This window comes from Tyto alba, unplaced genomic scaffold (assembly GCF_018691265.1).
Source record: "Tyto alba isolate M040663 unplaced genomic scaffold, T.alba_DEE_v4.0 Super-Scaffold_33, whole genome shotgun sequence".
Lineage (NCBI taxonomy): Eukaryota > Metazoa > Chordata > Aves > Strigiformes > Tytonidae > Tyto > Tyto alba.
Genome location: NW_024881308.1, coordinates 2,775,838 through 2,798,576, shown reverse-complemented (window position 1 = coordinate 2,798,576; position 22,739 = coordinate 2,775,838). Strand labels below are relative to the sequence as shown.

Below are 22,739 nucleotides of genomic sequence, written 5' to 3'. Positions count from 1 at the left end.
AGGGCCGCCGGGGGCGGGGACGCGTGGGCACCGCTGGGCCGTGGGGCCGCCCGGGGCTGGTCCCGGTTGGGTGCAGGGCACCCCACTGTGCTTCCAGTTGGCTCCAGTGCAGCCCTGGGTGCTGTGACCACCCTTGGTTGCCCCAGTTGGTCTCAGTTTGGCCACAGATGGTCCCCAGCGTGGTCCCTGTTAGCCAAAGCGTAGCCCTGTTTGCCCCAGATGGTCCCAGTGTGGCCATAGGTGGTCCCAGTATGGACACTGTTGGCCCCAGGGTAGCCTTGGTTGCCCCAAATGGCCCAAGCTGGCCCTAGTTTGGCCATGAGTGCTCCCAGTGTGGTCGCTGTTGGCCCCACGGTAGCCTTGGTTGCCCCAGTTGATCCTAGTTTGGCCATGAGTGCTCCTACTGTGGTTACTGTTGGCCCCACGGTAGCCTTGGTTGCCCCAGTTGACCCTAGTTTGGCCATGAGTGCTCCCAGTGTGGTCACTGTTGGCCCCACAGTAGCCTTGGTTGCCCCAGGGTAGGCCCCAGCTGACCCTAGTTTGGCCATGGGTGCTCCCAGTATGGTCACTGTTGGCCCCACAGTAGACCTGGTCGCCCCACTTGACCCTAGTTTGGCCATGGGTGCTCTCAGTGTGGTTGCAGTTGGCCCCACGGTAGACCTGGTTGCCTAGTTTGCCATGAGTGGTCCCACTGTGGTTGCAGACAGCCCTGGGGAGGTGCCCCTGCCACCCAGGCTGGTTTCAAATGACTAGCTGGTGGTGACAGCTCCTCCATGCCCACAATGCCATGCAGCCTTTGCTCAGTGCTGCTTCCCTCCAGGGTGGCACGCCAGGCCTGAGGGGGTTGTTCCCATGGCACTGGGTCCCCAGTACCTTGAGCAGATGTAAAACCCCTTCCTGCCCCAGCACGGGCCGCAGGAGTGGGGGACAGACTGTCTGGGGAAGAGGAGGAGGAGGAGGCAGGAGCTGCCTCATTCCCTGCCCGGCACAGGCACCCAGAGGCTTGTACATGCAGAGCGAAATAGGACAGACATCCATGTCTGTACCCCAGCCTGTCCTCAAAGGTTTTCACAAACAAGAAACGGATAATTAGATAAATAAACTAGGTAAAGCCATGCCTGGGCAGAGCTTCATGATGCTCCTGGGGTACATGGTGACTTCTTGGGGTGGTGGGCTTCTTCCCATTCCTCTGAGTATCCCAGGATTTTACTTCCAGAAAGGGACATGGACCAGTTTCACTTGGATGCAAAATACCAGTCAGGCTTGCCTCCATCTGCACCACCTCCCCCTACACATGGACCTCTTGAGGGCAACCTGTTTTGCTGAGCTTGGATACTCTTAACACAAGTCTCAAAATCAAGAAGCTTCCCTAGCCCAACGTGACTGAGCTGCAGCACGTGTAGTTTGCTCATTCTCCTCCCCCAGGGAGAACCGGCTGCAAGCTGAGCCCGGAGCAGTTGCAAGGATGCATCACAGTTATTTTTACCATCTCCCAGCTGCTCCGGGTATGTGCAAGGGAAAAGAGGCAGAAAAAGTGCACCTGGGACCTGGTGAGGGTATCCGAGGGCTCTGGGGAGCACCCAGCCCACGCAGCACGGGGCTGTCCCCTGCCCCTGGGGAGGCAGAAAGAGGTCCAAGAGCTGGAGCTGTCGAGCATGGCCAGCATCAAATCAAACTAAAATGGAGTCAGGTACTAGAGAAACAGGTAAGGGAGGCCCTACGGCAGTGGGGACAGGGGAGTACCTTGCCACGGAGCGTGGGAAGGGGCTTGGGCAACAGCAAGGCTCTGCCATGGATCAAAGCAAAGCCCTGGGGGGGCTTTCTGCACCCTTGTGTTGCTAAAACCTATTCTCGGTTCCTATCAGGACACTTCGAGGTCAGCATGAGTGTCAGCGTGGGAAGGAGCAGCTGAAAATTCCTGAGGGCAAAGTCCAGGGCAAAACTGGCAGCAGCAGGAGGCAGGGGGTGCCCCCAGCTCCTTCCACAGGCGATTCCAAAGCGCACCCCAAAAGCCGTGGGCAGTGAAGGGGGATCCCCCGACTGTGGGGGGAATGCCAGGACTCTGCTCTGCTCCTGAGGTCAGGAGGGCACAGGGCCACAAACAAACAGGAATTAAATGAAGCACCCACTTACCAGCATCTTGTGAATAAACGATGCTGCTCTTCACCTCCCCAAGTTAATTCCTTGGGGAAGAAACATGCGTGGGTTTTGGAAATGGAAATATTGAAGCATGGGATGGGATGCAGAAGCAAGGCGGGCAGCAGGCAGTGCTGTCAGGGGCACGGCATCCCAGGCCAGACACCACAGGGACCTATAGAGACCCCAAAACCTGCCTGGACCCTCCAAGAGGGATTAGATTAAAGGTATGAATTTTGGCTGATGTTATGCTGTGTCAGCATGTAATGCTGCCCCCCCCCCCAGCCACTGCCAGTCTGTCCCAGAGCTCATCCCATTGTTGGTGTGTCCTGACTCTTCTGAGTCCAAACCTCGCAGTGTGGGGACAGGAGACCCCACAACTGCCTGGGCTCAGCACCACGTCTGCATCCAGCACAGCTCAGCCTGCAGATGCCTGCCTGCCCGCTGAAGAATTTGCTGGTGGCAACGGAGCTGCCACTGCAGCCCGATGGCACCAGGCACCCCCAGAGCTGCATGGGCACGGTGCCTGCGGGATTGCTGCCAAGGAATGGGGCATGGGAGCGAACAGGAGCCAAGGACCCGTGGGACACACAGGATGCGTGCAGGGTGCCCATCTCCCAGACTGTGTCTGCTTCGCCTGGCAAAGAAAAGCATCCGTGGTGCAGATAGCTCATAAAACTGGGCAGCGCCCAGGGCCGCTTCCCAAAACCGTCATGTGCTCTTCGGAAATGAGAGCCCCTACACGAGCTATCATCAGCTCTTCCTCCAGCGATTTGAAATAGCAGGAGGGAAGCCCTTCAGCTGCATCATGAATCATCTCTGGGAGGCAGAGCGGTTATTTTTATGGTGCTCTGGCTTGTGTGGAGCCGCCAACGCATTCCCCCCGAGATGGGCTGCGCTGCCGCAGCGGGGGACGCGTTCCTGTCGCTGCCAGGAGGTCTGCTTTCATGGGGACCAAGAGTCCCAAGGGCTCATCATCCCATGAGGCTCCCGATTAGGGGAACGTGGTGGTGAATGCCATCAGAGAGGTTCGCCTCTGCTTAGGGGAAAAGGGAAAAGCTGTGCTGTGACTGGGGGTGAGCTCGCTCGCGGGAACAGCCCTGCAGAGCTCAGGACGTTGGCGTGAGTCCTCTCCCCTCTCCCTGCTCCCACTGGCTCCCGTGAAAGTCAGTGGCTACTTCTCCCTCGCCAGGGTCTTGGCAGTGCAGATCTCCATCACCCTCCACGAAAACAAAACTAAAAGGGGAAGAGGAGGAGGGCTGGACCTTGCTAAGCGCGGGGATGAAAATGTGTTGGCATATGGCTGGGCTGGGCACCCCACAGTAAATCATGAAAGCTTCAGCACCCCTGGCAGCTCAGGTGACAAACATTGACCTTGGGAAGAAGGATGCAGCAGACAGGGGACTGGGGGCTATGCCCACCCACCCTGGTCGCCCCGTCCCCCTGTCCCTGGCTCATTGGGGCATGGACCCATGGACTGGAGCAGTAGAAGAGCTCTTCCAGTTTAATTGCCTGAAAAAGCCCCCTTTGATGGGGTGAAAGTGTGACACAAGCCACCAGATCCTCCCCCACAAACACAGGGGACAGACAGGCCGTGTGTGCCATTGCCCTCCTGGCTGTTGGGTTTGTGGGAGAGCATGGCACGCTCCCGTCCTCACCAGCGCCCCGGCTGACCCCACTCCCGAGCCCTGGCCAGTCCCAGGGGGCTGTGGGGACAGCGTGGGGAGCTGGCACCATGACGGGGCTGAGCAGTGGGGTTTGCCACCCTACACCAGCACACCGCTACCCACACGTGTCCTGCAGTAAGCACAATCCTGTGGCGGCACAACGAGCTGGGGACTGTGCTGGGGTGCGCGGGTGGGGGCACGAGGACGGAGGCCAGGCAGCGGTGATGGGCTTGCCGTGCCACCCCAGCACCCGCTGACGGCTTGGCCAGAACCTGCGCTCCCATTCCCCTCAAAAACTGGTGCAGCAGCAGGGTGAGCCTACGCCACGTGGCCCAGGGTGAAATATTTTTCAGGCTGTTTAAAGGAGAAACAGGCAGGAGGCCAGGCAGAAAGAGGAGGGGAGCGAGTGCTCAAATAGGGCAGGGAAGTGGCATGTCCCTGCCTGCCACTGAGGTGGGGGCCATGATCCCCCTGGGCCTGCTCCGGGCTGCCAGGGGGTCCCGGGAGTCTGCAAGCATCCCTCTCTGGGGGAACCCCACTGTCACCTGCTCCCCAGGAGGGGAATAGTGTGCCACGGAGGGGGTTGGGACATTCAGGGTCAGGGCTGCCACTTGCTGCCAACTCGTCCCCAGTGAGCAGGGACACGGGGACCTCAAACGCCAGGCCACGAACTGGTGCCAGCAGCTGCATTCAGGCAGGATGAAAGGGTGCTGGGGTGAAGAGGGGAGCTGGGAAGGCACTGGGAGCCTGCTGGTGCAGTGGATGCATGGACTGGCTTCACATCAGCTCCACACTGCCTTCCTTCTCCCCACGCTGGAGCTGGAGTCAGTGGCATGTGCCGTGCAACTGCTGCCCCCAAAACCAGGAGGAAGGCAGGGGAGGGGGCCAGGCAGGAGAGGATCTGTAAGGGGACAGGGGCTGCCAAAGGATGGGGACTCTGAAAGAAGGGATCCCTGTCCAGACTCATCACCCTGTCCCCCTGGGGCACAGGCTCTTTGGAGGAGCAGAGGGTGGCAGGATCAGCCCCAGCTCCCATCCCACAGACAGGAGCATGTGGAGATGCAGGGAGAAAAACAAACAAACAAAAAAAAAAAAACAAGGACCAAATCACTTCCTGCAGCCCCAGGCAGTGACATGCCTGCTTGTGCCATTTCAAGTTCAAAATGGAACCTCCTCCCAAAGTAACACAAACCCCCTTGGTTTCTCAGGTTGGGGTCTCCATCACCCCTAATGCCGCCAGCCACACCTGAGCACAGCCCTGCACCGAAGGCCAGTCAGTAGAAACCTTTATTAAACACGAAGCTCAGAGGAACACAAGCTTGTTAAAAGGCAGTAAAAGTGAAAGTGCGTCTCCAGCCCAGCTCTGGGGGGTGCCGGGACACCCCGCTCCTCCCTTCTGCCTCTCCCAGCCCCAGTGGGCCGGAGAGGGGGAGACGGAGATGAAAGGCTAAACGGCTGCATGCAGAGGGGAAGAAAAGCCTGGAGACAGCACTGGGTCCTTGCCCGCAGAGATGCAGCCGCCCCCTGGACACCCCTGCGTGTCCCCCCACCCCCACCCCGAGGGGAAACACCCATGGTCCTGGGGCTGCCAGCACCATCCAGCCCTGCTTCCCCTCCTGTGGCCACTTGCCACCGCAGTGGCCTTGCCAGCAAAGCTGGGACGTGCCTGTGAGTCCCTGGCGGGACCCTCCATGTGTGTGTCCCCCCCCCCTCACCAGCACCGTCCCCCACTCCCTCCTGCTCCCCATGTCCTGGGAGAACTCCCATACGCCATAAATAATAAATAAATACCCCGCACTCAGCTGGGCTGTGGGCAGCCCCCCTCGCAGGGGGGGGGAGAGCCCCAACCCAGCGCCCCCACATCTCTGCCACCCCCTTCCCAGCATAACGAAACCTCTTGGCACCCCCACTCTGCTGCATGGCCCCCCCCCAATCCCCCCATGGAAATTAAACGCTGTCCCAAGAGGACAATAATAAATTAATCAAATCTATACACAGGACTGCTTAAGGCTCTGTAAGGGGCAACTGGGGGGGGGGGCAGTGGCTCTGCCTTGGGCAGCCCCTCCCCCTGATTAGGGCTTTGTGGGGGGGTCCCCTGAGATGGGACCCCCACCCTGGCATCCCCCTCATGGGGCTGGAGCCAGGGAGGCCACTGGCTCCTGCTGGGCTGGGGGGGGCTGGAGGTCTAAGAAGAAAATATTGCAAAAACAGACAGGGAGAGGAGCTGTGGGCGCTGCAGCTGGAGGGGCTGCCTGCCCTGCCCGCTCTGCCTGCGAAGGCAGGAGCCCAAGGGTGGGCCCCCCCGAACCTGGCAGCTCCCCTGCAAGCACCCCAGCAGAGCCTCAGAAGTCCAAAGGTGTGAAGTCCCCAAAGTCGCAGTCGAAGAGCTCGCTGATGCCCTCGCCCTCCTCCAGGCCGAAGTGGTAGTCCTGCGCCTGCGGCGGCGACAGGTTGATGAACTCATCCGCCAAGAAACCAGAAAAATCCTCCCTGCTCTGCTCCAGGAGGGCGTCCATGGAGGCCAGTGGCGAGAGGCTCACCTCCTCTGCTGGGCACTTGCTGGGAAGTGCGCTTGTCCCCGGCAGCAGTGTTTCTGCAGGGATGGGAAGCAGCAAAAAAATCCCACAACAGTTGCCAAAAACCCCAAAAAAGCAAGTTCTGGCTATGCAGCAGAACCTGCTTTCCCACCTCCCTGTCTTGCTAAGGTGCCGGAGCACCACCCCAGCTCATTGTGCTGACGGCAGAGGGGCTCACACAGCAAAAGCCCCTGGCCAGAGCCACTGTGCCATCATGACAGCAACCCCCATCCCCTGCTCCCTCCTGTCCCCAGCCCCTCACCTTGCTCTCCGGGCAGCAGCGGCATGTTCACATCCTGGGCGGGATGCAGGAGTGGGGAGGCTCTGGGCTGCGAATGGTTGGGAGATGACTCCTCTGCGGGGCCTTTGAAGGGGCTCTTGACAGGGCTACAGACCCCCGAGCTGTCCTCCGGGCAGAGGAAGACATCAATGGGGCCCTGAGTGCTTCGCACGGAGACCTGGAAAGCCTGAGGAAAGGGGAGAGGAGTGAGACGAGAAGGCACAAGGATGCCCAGGGAGCCTGGGCTGGGATTTGCTGTGGGTTGTGCAGGTGTGGGGAGCAAAGGGTGGCCCCAGCTCACCTCTGCTGGGTCCGAGACCTGCAGCTGGGTCTCTGGGGGGGCTTTGATAACCATCACCATTTGCTCCGAGGGGTCCACAATGCTGCGGAGGTCCTGGCAGGTCACGTAGGCTGCGGTGTGGAGGGTCAAGGAGCAGACACGGGGATGCTCTCACGTGGCGGGGGAGGGAGGGTGGGCTGCCAAACGCCCTGCTTGCAACATGGACGGGCTCACCTCAGGGCTCGACCGCGTTGTGTCTGTGTGTGTGTGTGTGTCCCAGCCAGCCCCATCCCAGCCTCGCACTAAAGGATATTGCTGGTTGGCAGGGTCCTCGGTGAGCAGGCGCAGCTGCACCGTGCACGTCTGGATGAGATCGTCCAGCTGCCGCTCGGCTGCCTGCAGCTCCCGCAGCTCCTTCTCCAGCAGCCGGTGCCGGCCAGGGGCCCCCACCGTGGCCTGGCTGCCCCTAGGGAGCACCACGGCCATCAGCAACCAAACCCCACAGCTCCCTCGGCCCCACGCCCTGACTGACCCCACGCGCGGTCCCCACCTGGGCCAGGTTAAATCCCACCCTGTACGCAGGGAATAAGCCTTGCAGGGAGATTTCCCAGCAGGGCACAGCCCCAGGGTCCCTTTCCCAATCCTGGACACAGTCCCTGACTTGCCAGGCTGGCTTGGGGGACACGAAGGGGACTCACAGCTGACACAGGAATGCCCACACTGCTTGGGAGCCCTTGCGTGGGGCTGTGCACCATGTGAACGGGGAGCCACCACTCAACCCTCAAGCAGATGCTCCCGGTGACACCGCTCTGAGCTCCTCCATCCCAGCAGGACACTGCTCCACCCCGAGCCATCCCAGGGAACAGCCATCCACAGCCCCACGAGCCCAGCCCAGGGACATACAGCCACTGGATGTTGTTCTTGGACTTCTTGGTGATGAGTTGGATGCCCTCCAGGACATTGGTGATGTCGTAGATGCGCCTCTTCTGCACTTTCAGGACCTCGGCTGCCCAGTTGAGGTCCACCACGCCGTCGGGCGACTGGCTCAGCAGCTCCAGGAAGCGCTTGGTGGTGAGGTTCAGCGAGGTTTCGTAGCGGGACTTCTCCCCAGGAGACTTTGCCCCTGCAGCCACCGAGGACAAGTGTGATAAGGCACAAGTGGAACCCAGTGCTGGAGGTGAGAAGTCCCAAAACATCTCCCCATGCTTGCAGGTGGCTCATGGACCTGAAACCCATCTGCTTTCTCAGGACAACGGGGTGAGCTCCCCACATCCTCTGCGGGAAGAACGCCGCAGGACCTGGCACAGGCTCCGACGGCCGTCCTCAGTTGTGACACTGAGGTGCCAGGCAGGGCTCGGGAGGGGGAGATGACGGAGCATCCACCCGGGGCACGGCACTGACACCGTGCTGACAGCTACGGTTCCATCCCCCAGGGAGGGACAGAGCTGGCGCGGTGCCCATCAGATGGGCAGGACAGCCATGCCACCAGCCCAGGAGACAGCAGCACGGGCTGGAGAGAGCAGCCAGAAAGAACCTGGCCCCAGGAACAGCCTCTCCAAACCAACATGAAGGGATGGGGAGAAGCTGCCAGGGATGAGTGTGGAGGCACAGCCCGGCTCGTGGGCAGCAGAGTGGGGCTGCCAGACACCCTGCCGCAGGCTGGGCTGGCTTGGGGGGGGGCTCAGAGGGTGCGGGGCTGGTACCTTTAGTGGGGTTCCTGGCCTTGCCCCGGCCCACTGGCAGGCTCTCTGCTATGTACTGGTGATCCGTCTCCAAGTTCAGCTTCCTCTTCACCTGCGAGGGATGGGGCCGCTCATCAGGACGGCCACAGCCGCGGCCTCACCGTCCCCAACGGCGCCGGAGAGCGGCCGCGAGGGACCCCCCCCGCGGGATTCCCCCGGGGGATGGGAGCTCCCACCCCCGGCAGGGACGGGTTGACGGGAACGGCTCCTCGGCTGCCACGCAGGCCGGCGGGGCCGGCGCGGGCACCGAGGGCCCCGCCACGTTGTGGGGAGCGCCCCAAAACAGGCGCGGGCCGCAGGACGGGGAGGCGAAGCCCGGCCCAGCGCCCGGGCGTGCGGCTTCCGGGGAAGAGCCGCGCTCGGCAGGTGAGCTGCGTGGCGCGGCGCGACCTCGAGCACGGCACTGCCTAGCAGGGTTTAGCGGGTCACGGCCCGGTACACAGCCCGGCCCGGTGCGCAGCACGGCCCCGCCGCGTCCCGGGCTCCGCAGCCCCCGCCCCCGCGCCGCCCCCTCCCTGTCCCGCTCCCGGGGGGTTACCGGCGGGCGGCCCAGCGCGGGCCGGCGCGGCGCGGCGCCGGGGCGGGCGGGCTGCGGCGTGGCGAAGAGCAGGAGGTCGGCGTCGGGGTGGTGCCCGCCGCCCGCGGGCTCCTCCGCGGCCGAGACGATGAGGAGGTGCGGGGAGGCGCTGCCCAGCAGCGCCGCCAGCCCCGCCGCGCCGCCCGCCGCCGCCGCCGCCATGGCTCACATGGCCGCCGGGGCGGCGGGCGGCGCGGCGGGCAGGGCGCGGGCAGGGGCGCGGCCCATGCCGGGCGCGGGGCCGCTCCGCTCCGCTCGGCTCCGCGCCCGCCGCCGTATTGTTCGGGCGCGACCGGCCCCGCGCGCCTTTGCGCGCCAAATCCTTTTTGCCGCGAAAGCGGCGCGAGCATCCCCGCCGCCCGCCCATTGGCTGCGCCCGCCGCCGGGCGCCGCGGCGGGGGGGCGGGGGCGCCGTCCCATTGGTCTCCGCCGACGAAGCGACGGGCGGTGCCGCCCGCCCATTGGTCGCGGACGGCGGCGCCCGACGCGCTGACAGGCGGCCAATCGGCGGCGCCGCGCCGAGGCAGGGGCCAATCGGGGGGCGGCTCGGGGACGCGGCGGGGGCGCCGCGTGGGTGCGGAGCGCGCGGGGACGGGCGGGGGGTGGGGGGGGGGAGGAGGCGCCTTTCGCCCCCCGCCCCGGGGATCCCGCTGCGAGCGCTGCTCGGCCCCGGGCTCTGCCCGCCCGTGGCGGGGTTAAGCCGCGGGGAAAGCTGGGCACGCAGCGCCGGCGTGCAGGGAGGGCTCTGTGCTCCGCGCCCGGGCTCCGGGTCCTGCCCCTGCCCCGGCGGGGTGACGGGTTTCCGGCTGCGGGCGCAGCTGCTCGTCGGATGGCGGAGGGGGAGGAGGAGGGCACCGGCACACACCCACGAGCAAAGTTCACATTGCCCCCCCCCACCCCCACGGACTTTGCCCACCCGTGGGGCCCGGTGGCTTTGGGCGCTGCGGGCTGTCCCAGGCTGCCCCCCCAGCCGTGCCCCTTCCCCGTGGGGTGACGGTGACTCGGAGGCTCAGGGCATCCCCCCGCCGCAGGGCCAGCCCGGCAGCAGCTGGCGGGTGTCAGGGGGTGCTCAGCCGTGCTGGGGTGCAGCCTTCGAGCAGGAGGTCTGCGGGGGGCAACGTTCTCAGGGGAGTGTTGGGACCGTAAAACTGATGGAGGGACAGAGGGATGAGTTCAGGGTTGTCCTGTCTCCCTTGTTGCAAAGCCGCCCCGAGACCATGGATGAGGCTGTCGGGCAAGTCCGGAGGCTTTGGGCTCGGGTGCTGCTTGAGGGGTCCAGCTCGTGCAGAAAGGTTGGGATGCTGCAGCCAGCTCTGCCCGTTTGCCGGATAACTCACAGCATTTTGTATTTCCAATCACCTAACAGCTCTGGATCTCAGCAGCTTCTTCAGCACTAGCTGATAACCCCTTGCAGGGTGGCACAGGGAAAAAGCTCTGCTGGGAGCAAAATCTGCCCTTGACCGTGCCGGCAGGGATCTCCGGCGGCGGGACTGCGTGGCTGGGGCTGAGGGCCGGGCAGCCGGAGCCAGGAGTGGCCCCACCACGCAGAGAGAGATGATAATCCACCCAGGAGACACAGCACAGGCGGCTCCCACCATCAGCATCTACCGCGTGCAGGGTGCTGATAACCCTCCTGCTGCATGAGAAGGCAAAATGAAAAAGGAAAAAAAAAAAAAAAATAGACATCTTTCTAATAAAACCCCTGAACTTAAAGAGTAGGCCCTTCCCAGGGCCTGGAGATGTTGAAGCTCATGGGCAGAACGTGCAGCCTGGGTCTTGGCCAGGCACCCAGAACCCCTCTGAGCCGAGCCCAGCGTTTAACCCGTGTCCCCACAGGCTGCCCCACGCGTCCCCAAAGGGCCCCACGGATAAACGTGGTGGCCTCCAGCTCCTTGCTGCTGCCAGGCAGGGCTGTGGGCCAGCGCTGGCTCCCGCCCCGGCCCCGCTGCCAAATCCGACCTGCCTGGGATGCAGGAGATGGGGTGTTTTTTTCCACCAGTGCGTGGGATGCAGGAGGCATTCGCAGGGATGTGTTAACTCCTCTGCTGCAGAGCAGATCCTGACACGCCGTGCCCCTGCGCTGGCCTAACAGGTTTCAGGCTTTGAATGATTTTATGCTGGATACTTTGGCAGCGGCTGCAATTGCCCCACAGGACAGCCAGCACAGAGCAATGCCATGACTTCCCCAGATCCCTACACATCCTTAAATATGTCAGTAACATCGTGCATGTCCGTGACCAATCACATCACCTCTCCATGCCTCATTTCTTCATTAGCAAAAAAGCAAAGAGAAATGCTGCCCTGCTTAAAGGAAATTAATACAGTTAATTATCCCTCAGCCCTTCTAATATTAAAGAGCTCACTCTCTGGAGCCCTTGCACTGCAATATCATCACTACTATGATGCATAAGCAACAGTTAGACCAGATGTTTGCACATAGTTAATGTTTCTTCCATCTGGGGAGAGGGGAAAAAGGCAACTCGACAGCCGGGCAGGAGCGAATGGCTGGCAGTGCTCTTCCCCGTCCCCGGGGAGCCTCGGCCAGGCGCTTCCTGGGGTGACGCAGGGTTTGGGACACAGCTGCTGCACCAGCTGCTCCCGCTCTGCTCACAAAGGCTGCTTTTCCCACCCCACCCCCCCTAATTCATGCGGGACCTTATTCAGGGGGAATAGGCTGTGCTCTGCCTCCCTCTCCCACCGAGTTGCTGCGCTGCCTGGCTGCACTGCAACTTCTCCAAGGCTTTTAGTGCTGTTGGTGCTGAGAAAGGGTGGCTGCGAAGACAAATGAAAGGCAAATACTGGTGGGAGAAGAGCAGGAGCTTTTCTTTCATGCATATGAGCGAAAGCAGATGAATCCCATCTCCTGCACAGCTGCAGCCTCCTCCCAGCCTCACCAGCCCTGCTAAGGAGTGGAGATGTGCTTCCAAGATTAGCTGTCTGGCGAGTGTTGCACAAAGATAAAGTCATTTATCCTGCGGCCTCACTTGGTCACGGAGAGGATCAGGGAGGCTATTCATATGCTTTGTACCCCAGCTGGATTTACCCTGCAGCAGTCACTGAGCTGGGGTGGGTTTTAGCTTGCCTGCACTCAGGCCAAGGGGTGTCTGCTGGTCCCCGTGCTGAAGGAGAAGCTCAAACCGGGGCTGCAGACAGAGCTGGAGCTGGTATCTATGCTGCAAAATCATCTCCCGGCAGTGGGAGCAGGCAGGAGGAGAGCTGGTAGGATGCAAACCTGCATCCCTGTGCTCAGTGAACCTTAGCATGTAGGTGTCCCAGAAGCACGCTCACTGTCCTTGTTGTCTGTAGGGTGGTCCTGCTTTCAGCACCTCCCGCCCGGCCTGCGCTGAGCTGTCGCGCTGGAACGGCCGCCTGGCGTGAAGGGGAGCGCGGCCACCCCCGGGGGGTCCTGCCAACGCCCCCGCTCCCACCGCTTCGGCTCAGATGACAGCGAGCCGACAGCGTGGCACGCTCTCGCTGCAAGAGGACCTGTGGAGGGGGACAGGCAGCTGGGGAAAGCCCAGAGCTCCCATAGTCCTGTTATCCTGACCTTACTGCCCTCCACCATTGCCTTTTTTCTACAGGAGCTGAAGCTCTTTTCTGATAGCGCAAATGAAATAACTGAAGCTTGATTGTGTCAGATGGAGAGCATCACTGGTTTAGGTGTCTTCTCTCAGATCCCAGTCCCAAAAACTAGGAACTGCCTGCTCCCTTTCATCTTGTTATAGAAGACTACACTAGCAGTTCTTCTGCCAAGACATTAGGTCAGCTACTCTCATGGATGTTGGGCACAACAGATTCAGCAGTGTTATTTCCTTCTCTCGTATGATGGCATCTGTTATTAAAGTTCACATCAACCCGTAGAGTCTTTCAGTAGAAGCGACAGGGGCACGGAACCTCTTCGCCCCCGGCTCTGCTTTTCACACCCGAACAGGACAATCTTGTTCCAGTCTCTGTAAGGCAGAGCAGTACGCCGCCACCTTCCCACGCCGGTTGCTAAAAGCCACTCCGTGCGACAAGGCTCTTCAACTTCCTTCGCTCAGGGCCTGCGGAGGAATGGAGAGGCAGAAGCATTTCTCCTTGCAGAGCAGTACGTTATGCAAATAGCCTGGGACTCATCACGGAGTATTCCCGAATGGGAATAAGCCCCTTGATGCTGCTTCTGTGTTTTAGCTTCTACCTAGACTTCGTAACTCTAGCTGGTCCAAGCTCACTTCCCAGCAGGTTCAGAGCATGGCCACTGGCACTGTGAACCCAAAAGGCAGGTAAAGTGTCAGAGCAAAATCTCACTCAGAGCTTCACTTGGAGCAGAAGGGCTCAGGTACAGTGTGATGCTTTCAGCGGGGGGGGGGGGGGGGGGAGGAAAGTTAAGCTAGGACTGACATCAGTTTTGAGGTGTCAGTTTGGCTTCTCATGGACCTCTGCTGCACACTGCAGCACTGCAGCAGCTACAAAGTGGGAAGTTTTCTCTTACAGCTGTTCAGCACTCTCACTGCAGAGGGACCCTCTTCTGTTTGGGATCAGGACCTCCCTTACCTGCCCGTACGGAGGAAGCTCCTCACACAGGGACTGCTTTGCTGTAGCTCCACTACCACAGCTGCTAGCTCTACAGCATATTCTCTCTATGGCTTGGAAGAGGCAGCAAAATCATCTGTATACACTCTTATTTTGTCTAACTATTTGTATATGTCCTTAATTTGTTTAGTGAACAGGCAAAGCAGGTTCAGGCTTCTGTCGGGTGCCTTGTACCTGCGCCCTGCCCTGGCAGATGGTCCCGTCGCAGGCTGTCCGCCCTAAAGAGGAGTATTTGGGCAAGGACCAGGCACACAGACCGAAGCCAGGACTCCACAGGCAAGCGGGGCAGTCACCAACAGAGCTTCCTCCAGCTGACTTCTCTGAAGAGTTGCGTGCCTTCCCCAACCTCTCGTGTGTGTTCTCGGCGGCCCGCAAGGCACCAAGGAGCAGTCTGCCCCATACCCATGCCACCCCAGGAATGCCCAGCGGGACAGACTGACTCTTTGCCAGCTGCAATGCAAGAGCAAAAAGAGGGTCGCACCCTTTTCCATTAACACTGTGTTTGAGCGTGTCCTGCTTGTATGTGCTACCAACCGCCCAGCCTAGACACAATTTGGCTGACTTGGTCTGAAGATACGGCCACACTAAGCAATCCAACCAGCTATGGCATAGGAAAGTTCATGCTTACAAAACAAAAAAAAAAAAACAACCCCAAAAAAGGATGACAGTCACCCCAATTTGTCTTTGCATCTAGGTTCCTCACCCGAGCTAGCCAGCGTTGCAGTGGTTAAATCTGATGGTCTGGTCAACGCAAAGTAGCCCTGCCTATTGCCTCCAAGCTGGTAACACAAGGGCAACAACTGATGCCAAAAAGTCACTCTGTGCATTACTTCTCTACATACAGGAATAGCAACATGCAATAAATTAAGCATTACTTAATATATTTTAGATTAATAACGACAACAGTAAAAAAAGAAAAAAATATTTTTAATATGGTTATAGAAAGTACAGTGTAATAATACTCAGAGAGTGACTATACAGAAATAATATGTAAATTAGCTTGGCAGAAAGTCTTGGATTGATACACTATACCGACTGTGCAAGAAGGCAATTCATAGTGGACAGAGCTACTTCAACAACCCACTGCCCCCTGTTTCACATGTTTTAAAACCAAAAGCTGAGACATTAATTCCTGCAAGCATTCTGATCAGTGTAATTACAGGTTACCTGAGTTTATGTTCTAAACTTTATTCTATGTTGTCAGAAAATCAGGGCCCAGATTACATAGCAATTATGAACACAAAATATATACTAAAAGCAGAGGTAATAATACTTGTATTATAGAGCATTTCATTTTTTCCCCCCTCCTCATCATCAGTCTCATAAGGAAATGAGATGGATGAAAATTCTTCTAAGTAAAGAAAAAAAGTTACCTCCTCCAACAATCTGGTATGAACACACAGGTTCAAAAGTCAAGATTAGCACCCCTAAAATATTAACAGTGGCAGACAGACATTGTGCTGGACAGCATTAGGCCTTATTTTCTCTCCTCCCTTATCTGCTAGATTAAAAACCAGCATCAGAGAACCATACACGTTCCGCTTGGGTTGGCATGATCCAGGAAGACAAACACAACCTGACAAACAGGAGACAGCATGCAGCTTGGGGTACTATCCAAAGGTCGTATTTGTGCTGATGCAGCAAAAATGAGTTTGAGAGTTTCTCCTCTGCATGAGGGTATCCACATGGGGTTCTGGTTACTTCGCTAGCACTGGCCATCCACAACAGCTCCCAACTGGCTGCAGAGCTTAGTGTGCGCAGGGGACCCCCTCTGCAGTCACAGGGGGTCCCCATGGACGCCTGGTTTTGGTTTAATTCAGCAGCCAGACATCCCCGCACTTCTACCCACCACCTAGCTTGGTTTACGCAGAGCTTGAACTACTCTACCAGGGCAAGAAAGTCTTGCAGCACCAATATCAAAGCTCTTCTGCAGCCTCTCCCTCCCGACCCGGCTGCCTGGAGCAGGGGAGGTTACTGCCCAGGCGCAGGGATGGTGACCGGGACACAGCACGCTGTCACGCTGCCAACACAGACTCGTACTCTCCAGCAGCAGCCGCCTCCATAAGCACTTCTCTGCGGCACTAATTGGACAAGCACAGGTTTTTCTTTCAGGAATATCCTCCCCTTAACTGAAAGGATCAAATGCAGTACAGAAAACCTTAGCTATACCAAATGTCATGTACCCATTTAATTGTCACCTTTGTTAAATAATGTAATTGTCCCGGAAATGGTTCTTCAGCAATCCTGACAGCCACCACTAGCATACAAGCTGTCCTCCAAAGAGAAGTGAAGCACAGTGGGTATGCTAGGGCAGCATGCAGCGGCAGTAAATAACCCTGAGCTTGCTTTGTTCCTTCATAAAATAAATGATTAATAGCTCGGTAGAGGCAGTTTGCTATTCAAGGCCTGCTGAAAACTTTTGATCGGTCTGATTCATTAACCTTTCAAACTGCCTCTAAAAGAGGCTTAAAATCTGAAGGAGAAGCATCATTTTAAAATGAACACTTCCATTTTATCCAGTAAACCTAGTTCTTGACAAACCAAGCTAAGCATTGAGACACTCTGCTCCTCTTCATAGGCACTCAGCATCTCACAGTTAGGTGTTGAGGAAGGAAAACCACGGCAAAATAAAGTTGATGTAGACAAACAAACCCACGTTCATCTTAAAATTCAAAACCGATCAGGGTCGGGGGGGAGCAAAATGGCACTTCTTTGTGATTCTTAAGCATTTGGCTGATTCGCAGGTGGCTTGCCAACTGTCTCTTTATTTCTTGTGTTTTTAATGCTAATAAAAAAGGAACACAAACAGGGGACTCAATTCCCCACACAATGCACTGGGGGAGGGCAGGGAGTGTAACTTATGTATCCGAGAAGTCTGGCTCAGACAAATTACTTCTAGTTCACTTCCTTACTACACGCCCGCATTGTTCCAACACCTTGGTAGCATAAGGGGCTCATCCGCAGCTATCTGGTCACAGAAACAGCGATGCAGACTACTGCCATTAAAGAACTGTTCCAATTACTTTCCTGGGGAAAGAAGTGACTTGCAGCATAACGTCCTGCCCCAACGCAGCAGGCAAACCAACCGTCCGCAAACACCCAGCTAATGGCTGCTGCTACACGGGACCTGCTCCGGGGATGAGCTGCAGCTTGTCTTGCAGGGATGGCAGCTGGTTCCTGGGTCAGAAGTACAGATGGTTGGAGGCTCGGGCACAGTTTGCTTTCAAAGTGAAGTTGGTGATAGATTCCCAAGAGAAAAGGGGCATTCTGAACTAAGGACGACTGATAGCCACTGCTGACAGGCTGATACTAGAAACATGCTATTGGCTTGGTTTTGCCATCTAGAGAGGACAGAGATACTACTGTAGTATAAAAAGGACAGGACAGGTCACTTGTCCTTCATGTGGCCAGAGAAGTGCTCCACAAGCAGCCACATGGTTGCAGTGGTAGAACTAAAAGCAGAAGAAAATTATTTTTCCTCTAAGGGAATCACAAGCAGGGAATGGGATGCCAGCTATAAATTAAAAGCCATAGCTGTCAGATTGTGGAATTTTTTTCTAGGATCCCATCAAAGCTTATTCAGCAATATTAGCACAATACTAGCATACTTATTTGGAACAAATAATTGAGGCTTCTGACACAAAAATAAAGTGCTGCACCCATGCTGCTTCAGATATCCAGCAGTGGTGCAGATGAAGATACCATGTTTATAAAGAAATCAGACCGCACCTGTAGCTTCAGTATTTTTTCTGTACTTGAATCTTTAAGCTTATCTACACCAATCGACACAGAAACAAACCCAATTTTTAACTTCTATAGCTTTCCTTTGTTTAAATACTGATTGGTGTTCAAATTCAAGTATTCAGTACAGACTGTAATATCAGGTGAAGTTAAAAGTTAAAGGTACCATAGACAGTTATCATGGCAAAGCAGTATCTTGTCTTTTGGGCACCAAACACAAGTATGTTGTGAATTTGCGTGGCATAAGCACAAAGAAGCTTCCGTCTCTACACTGCAAGATCTCACAGTGAATGCAGCCAGACTCAGCACTGGATTCAGTTCATGAGCCAGAAGACTCTATTCCTACTCCACCTGAGCCACTCAGGATGCAATTCAATCCCAGACATTGCAGCACCAGACAGACTATGGAGAGGGGAACATTTCACTCTCCTTCTTGCCGACACAGAGTGTGGAAAAATAAAGAGCAAAGCAGCAGTCACAATATGCATAACAGTACTAAAAGAGCTTAGGAGGACAAGGAAAAATGACTTGAGAAGAAATTGAGAATTTTTTTCTACTTAGAAGCTACTCGTACTTAAATGTACTGTTTCAGACATATCATTGAATTCAACAAATTGATAGAGCCTGGAGCATAAAGAGACTGTGAAAGACCATGAAGAACAGCATCAGTGGGATTATAAAATGACACGCTCACGTCAGGATGGAAAAGCAGGTGGGTACAGAGAGAGCGAACAAAAGTTTCAACTGAGCCAAAAGGGAACGGTTAGCACAGGCAACTTAGTGACTCTCCTGCAGATATCACCGCAAAAAAAACACTGCATCAGGAATTATTTTAATGTACATCATTAAGTGAATGGTATAGTGTTATATGGCAGTGTAAGTGCTTTGCATGATTAACAGCTTGAACTTATTAAGAACAAGTGTTTTCCTCAGCTATCTAGTCAATCTGATGTTAAAGCCCAGCGGGTGCTGCACTACTCCCGAGGCTCAGCAACTGCATTTTTAAGAGGAAGATTCACTTGTTTTTTCATCCGTGGCCTCAACCTGGCTCAGCAACAAGCCTGCACAAACTGCAGGTACGTTCAAGTTTCACTACAGCTAACACACGCCACTGCTATGCAGGGTAGATCCTGGACCTAAGAGAAACCCACGTGCTTACCTTCCACCACAATAAAAGTGCTTGTCAAGTGTTGCTCACTTCTACATGTAAAGTACCCAGTGTGATATCCAAGGGCGTGCAATGCACCTCAGCCCGTTTCCAAAGGAGTCTAAGTAGCACAACTGGTTTTGGTTTTCAGTTCAAGCAGCTTTTAAAAACTTTACGAATAATTTAAAAATAATTATAGGGTATTAATTAGTGCACTCTGCAGAGGGGCAGATTTAGCTCAAGCATATGAAAGAAAATGAGCAAAATAGTCCTTCCAAGGCTGATTTACCAAGCTTAAACCAGACAATTTCAACACTTTTAGTCTCAAACATCTTATTGTCTCCTTGTGGGAGAACTGCAAAGAAACTCTCTTAAGGAACACACACTTGTTCTTGTAACAGATTAAACAAGATTTCCGGTTGCCCACAGAAATCACTAAGTTATGTCCCTGTTTTCAGACCTGAGAAGGTCCCCCACTCCCATCGCACCACAGTTAGCACAGAAAAAAAAAAAAGAAACTTCTGCCTTGCGAGCATTTAGATGATCCTTGGAACATTTTTTCATGATTAGACATACTCTCCAATTACTGTCAGAATGTCATAAGTATGTTTAGTTTCTTAAAAAAAACAAAACAAAACAAAACAAAACCCCAAACCCATACTTGTAGGGAAAATAAGGCCTATCTTAAAAAAGACTGCAACAAGTTTCTGTGGGGTATTTACTTGCTCTAAAGAGAGACAATAGAAGACTAATCAGAACTTTTTGGCCAGAACAAAAGAGGCAACTCTGCTTGACAGACATTAGGTTAAAAAAAAATCACCAGTCAAGAGCAACAGAATAACCTTTTCCCTTAGCTGCTGGAGGTAGCATCCCATTCAAGATGTTTTACAATGAACCACCTACTTGCTGTCTGTCCTTTTGTTATAAATAAGGAAGTCAGAAATATCGTGCCATACATTACTATCATCATACAGGTAGGTCATGGAGGACTGTAGAGAAGGCTGAAGAGTTTGCCGGTGGTATTCAAAGAGCCAAAGGACTATCCCCCATACCAGAGCGGTGACAAATGGAAAGGGATCCCGCTTTGGCTCTGGGATATAGCCCTTTTCCACTGCCAGCCGAGACAAGCCGAACAGGATCCGAGACAGCAGGTACATAGTGATCTGCATGAAGAGAAAACCCAAAGACCGTGAGGTAAATAACCTGACCAGATATACCTGCCAGGTTAAGTGATTTAGAAGCGATAAGCCAGGCAATGGGAGTGGAAACAATTTATCCAACTTAAAACCACCAGGTTGTAGGTTCACATATCAAGCAGTTTTTATAACTGGAGATGTTTGTGTCTTCCCTATGTCCTCAAAATCCTACTTCTCTGCTGGTACTCTCAGTTAGTACTCAACAAGTTATACTTCATGCAACACATCTTTGCAGTTGCACAACTTTTGTTTTTGGCTCAGTTACTGCTACCTCAGATGCTGCTGCTGATGGAATAGTCAGAGAGAGCCCTGCCCTGCTAACCTGCCAAGCAGATACAAACTCAGGAGTCTGGACACAGCCTAAACACAGACTGAAGGTATGCTCTTACAGGGCACCGCGTAAGTAGAACACTGTTGATTAATCTGCATCTATCTGTTTTACAGACTGATTCATCTGTGACTGTGTGTTAACAACCAGGTTTAACTCAAACATCCCCTGAGCAGCTGTTACCAGGTTAATTAAGAGTAGCTCAGTAACTGATTGTGCTCTACACTTAAAACATTAAAGATAAAGGGTTTAACCCTCTGAGTAGGCAGACTAGGAGGGCTCACAGTCAGTTACCACAGCTCAGATGACAGGTGGGGTAACCCAACGGCTTTGGACTGCATGACTGCTGCCTTTCCTAGGCATGCAAGCACAGCTCCGGAGGTAAACCTGGGCTTTTAGTGCTCAAACAGCACACACTGTTCATGGAGGCACACAGCCACCTCTAGTGTCTGAGTGCAGAGCAGCCAAAACAAGAACTTGTACAAAGAGGAGTATGGTGAAACAGTAATGCTACACAAGAACCACCAGAAACATGCCAGGCTATAGCAATCACTTCCTGGCACACGATCATCCGTCAGGTTTTTTTGTCATGGAAACTTTCAACGAACGCATTTACCTGGCTGTTGATGGGATTGTTCTCACTGAACACTAGCAAACTCCCCATGAAGGCTGCAAAGAAACAATGAAATGGAATTTTTTTCCCCTGTAGTTGGGACTGCAACGCCATCAGCCCCTTGTAGGTGAACACAAAATACGCCAAGTTCCAGGAATGAGTGTACGTAGCCTGAGCAATCGATTTCAATTTCTCTCTTAAACTGAAGAAAAGAAACAGACAATTAGGAGACCAAAAATGCTGGACCACTGCAGTTACTCAGCCTGGACACTATACCCCTCTGGCTTGCCCATCTAGACTGACAGGTTGGGCGCCCCACAGCACATCTTGTGAGGGAGGAGAAATCCCTTCAGCTCTGGCTTGCTCATCAGAATACAGCTCTACTCAAATTGCAGATTGGGCTTCTGTCTAGTCCTATGACTAGTCAGGCAGCCTGTATTAATATTTTTTGCCCAAGTGCAAATCTCTGGCATAAGTGGGGAAAGCCGCAACATGCAGTGCAATAGCTTGACTTTCCTTATTTGAATGGAGAGCTGCTGTTTGCATCTGCTAATTTCTCCTCTGCCCACTGCTTCTCATCAACCATTCTATGAGTGGTTGACCCCTATGACTATGTCTATCTGTGTGTGCATATAAGTTGTCCTGGTTAGCTACCAATACAACAGGCAGCAAACAAGGCTCATGTATCTTTCTGCATTTTAAGCCCTCTGGAAACTTGAAAAATTGAATGCTTGAATAAAAACATTATAAGCAGTAACACAGACATACAGAACTAGGGTTTGTACCTTCCACTCTTGAATAGGAAAGTCATCACCAGGGCATGTGGGGCACGAATTTTTGCTCCATAACTGCAAAAGTAAATACATATTTCAGAGGTTCTGTGCTACACTACCCAATTATTATATTTCTCTTCTACTGCCAGCCAAAAGACGCTACTTAAGCAACTACATCTTACTTTTAAGTCATCCCAGTAGCAGCAGCACACCAAACCAGAGGGAGCCCAGGCCACAGACTTAAGAGAACATGCACCCCAGCAAGCCAGGCCCTAAAGGGACCCCCAAACCAGTTAAAACATCGCCTATCGGTGAGGGAGATGGAAACGCCTCTCCCGAATCTCTACCGTAACAGCCCCGGCCTCCTTCCAAGCCAGGAGGGCACACGGCGGCCTGCAGCGGTCCTCGGGCCGACTGGGCCCCAGGGAGCAGAGACACCCCACCGCCCCTCCGCCGGCCCCGGTGCCCCCTTCCTCCCCTCAGCCGCTGCACTCACACGGCCCCGTTGCGGAACCCTTTGAGGACGGCGAGCGCGGTGCGGTAGCGGCGCTGCCGCAGGAAGGCATTGACGGCGCGGAGCAGGGCGCGGAACGAGGCCCCATCGCCCGCCATGGCGGCGCCCCCGGCCCCGGCTGCCGGCGGCGAGCGCGCTTCCGGGGGCGGGGCCCCGCCCGCCGTACGCATAGGCTCTCCCGCCTGTCCATCGGCACCGCCTTAACCGCTCATTGGTGAGAAGCGCCCGTGCTGCAGCCAATGGCGGAGGCGCGGAGGAAGTTCCCCCCACCCCCGCCTCTGGGGGCGGGGCCACGCTCGCCGCTGTCGGCCCCGCGGGGCGGCCCGGCCGGGCGCCGGACATGGGCCCGGGGCTCCGCGGGCCCTCACAGCCGCCGCGCCGGGAGCCCGAGCGGGGCAGGTGCAGCCGCCGCCAGGCGGTTCTGGCCCCTCTCGGCGGGACCCGCCCTCCGCGGGCTGCTGGGGCGCTGCCAACGGCGCCGCTCCGCCGCGGCCCGAGTTAAACGCAAGACCGCGCCGGGCCCGGCCGCACCAGCCGGCGCGTCGCTGCCCGGAGCGGCGGCCCGGTGCCACCCCGCCCCCCCCACATCGTCCTTTC

General features: G+C 55.9%; 2 protein-coding genes and 1 long non-coding RNA gene across 3 annotated transcripts; 1 reads left to right on the top strand and 2 right to left on the bottom strand.

Moving 5' to 3' along the window:
- Positions 1–5,072: 5,072 nt before the first annotated feature.
- Positions 5,073–9,420, bottom strand: E2F1 (E2F transcription factor 1). The gene is made up of 7 exons (XM_042800741.1): positions 9,220–9,420; positions 8,643–8,733; positions 7,843–8,062; positions 7,253–7,405; positions 6,961–7,075; positions 6,642–6,846; positions 5,073–6,396 (listed from the first exon to the last, which is right to left on the bottom strand). The coding sequence occupies exons 1-7, from the start codon at positions 9,418–9,420 to the stop codon at positions 6,146–6,148; spliced, it is 1,236 nt and encodes a 411-aa protein (XP_042656675.1). The 3' UTR covers positions 5,073–6,145.
- Positions 9,421–11,972: 2,552 nt separating this feature from the next.
- On the top strand, positions 11,973–14,462 carry LOC122154153. The gene is made up of 2 exons (XR_006166074.1): positions 11,973–13,520; positions 13,961–14,462. It is a non-coding gene; the product is annotated as an uncharacterized LOC122154153 (long non-coding RNA).
- A 278-nt stretch (positions 14,463–14,740) lies between these two features.
- On the bottom strand, positions 14,741–22,297 carry PXMP4 (peroxisomal membrane protein 4). Its single transcript, XM_033001250.2, has 4 exons — positions 22,125–22,297; positions 21,641–21,703; positions 20,859–21,057; positions 14,741–19,881 (listed from the first exon to the last, which is right to left on the bottom strand). The coding sequence occupies exons 1-4, from the start codon at positions 22,238–22,240 to the stop codon at positions 19,618–19,620; spliced, it is 642 nt and encodes a 213-aa protein (XP_032857141.1). The 5' UTR covers positions 22,241–22,297; the 3' UTR covers positions 14,741–19,617.
- Positions 22,298–22,739: the final 442 nt, after the last annotated feature.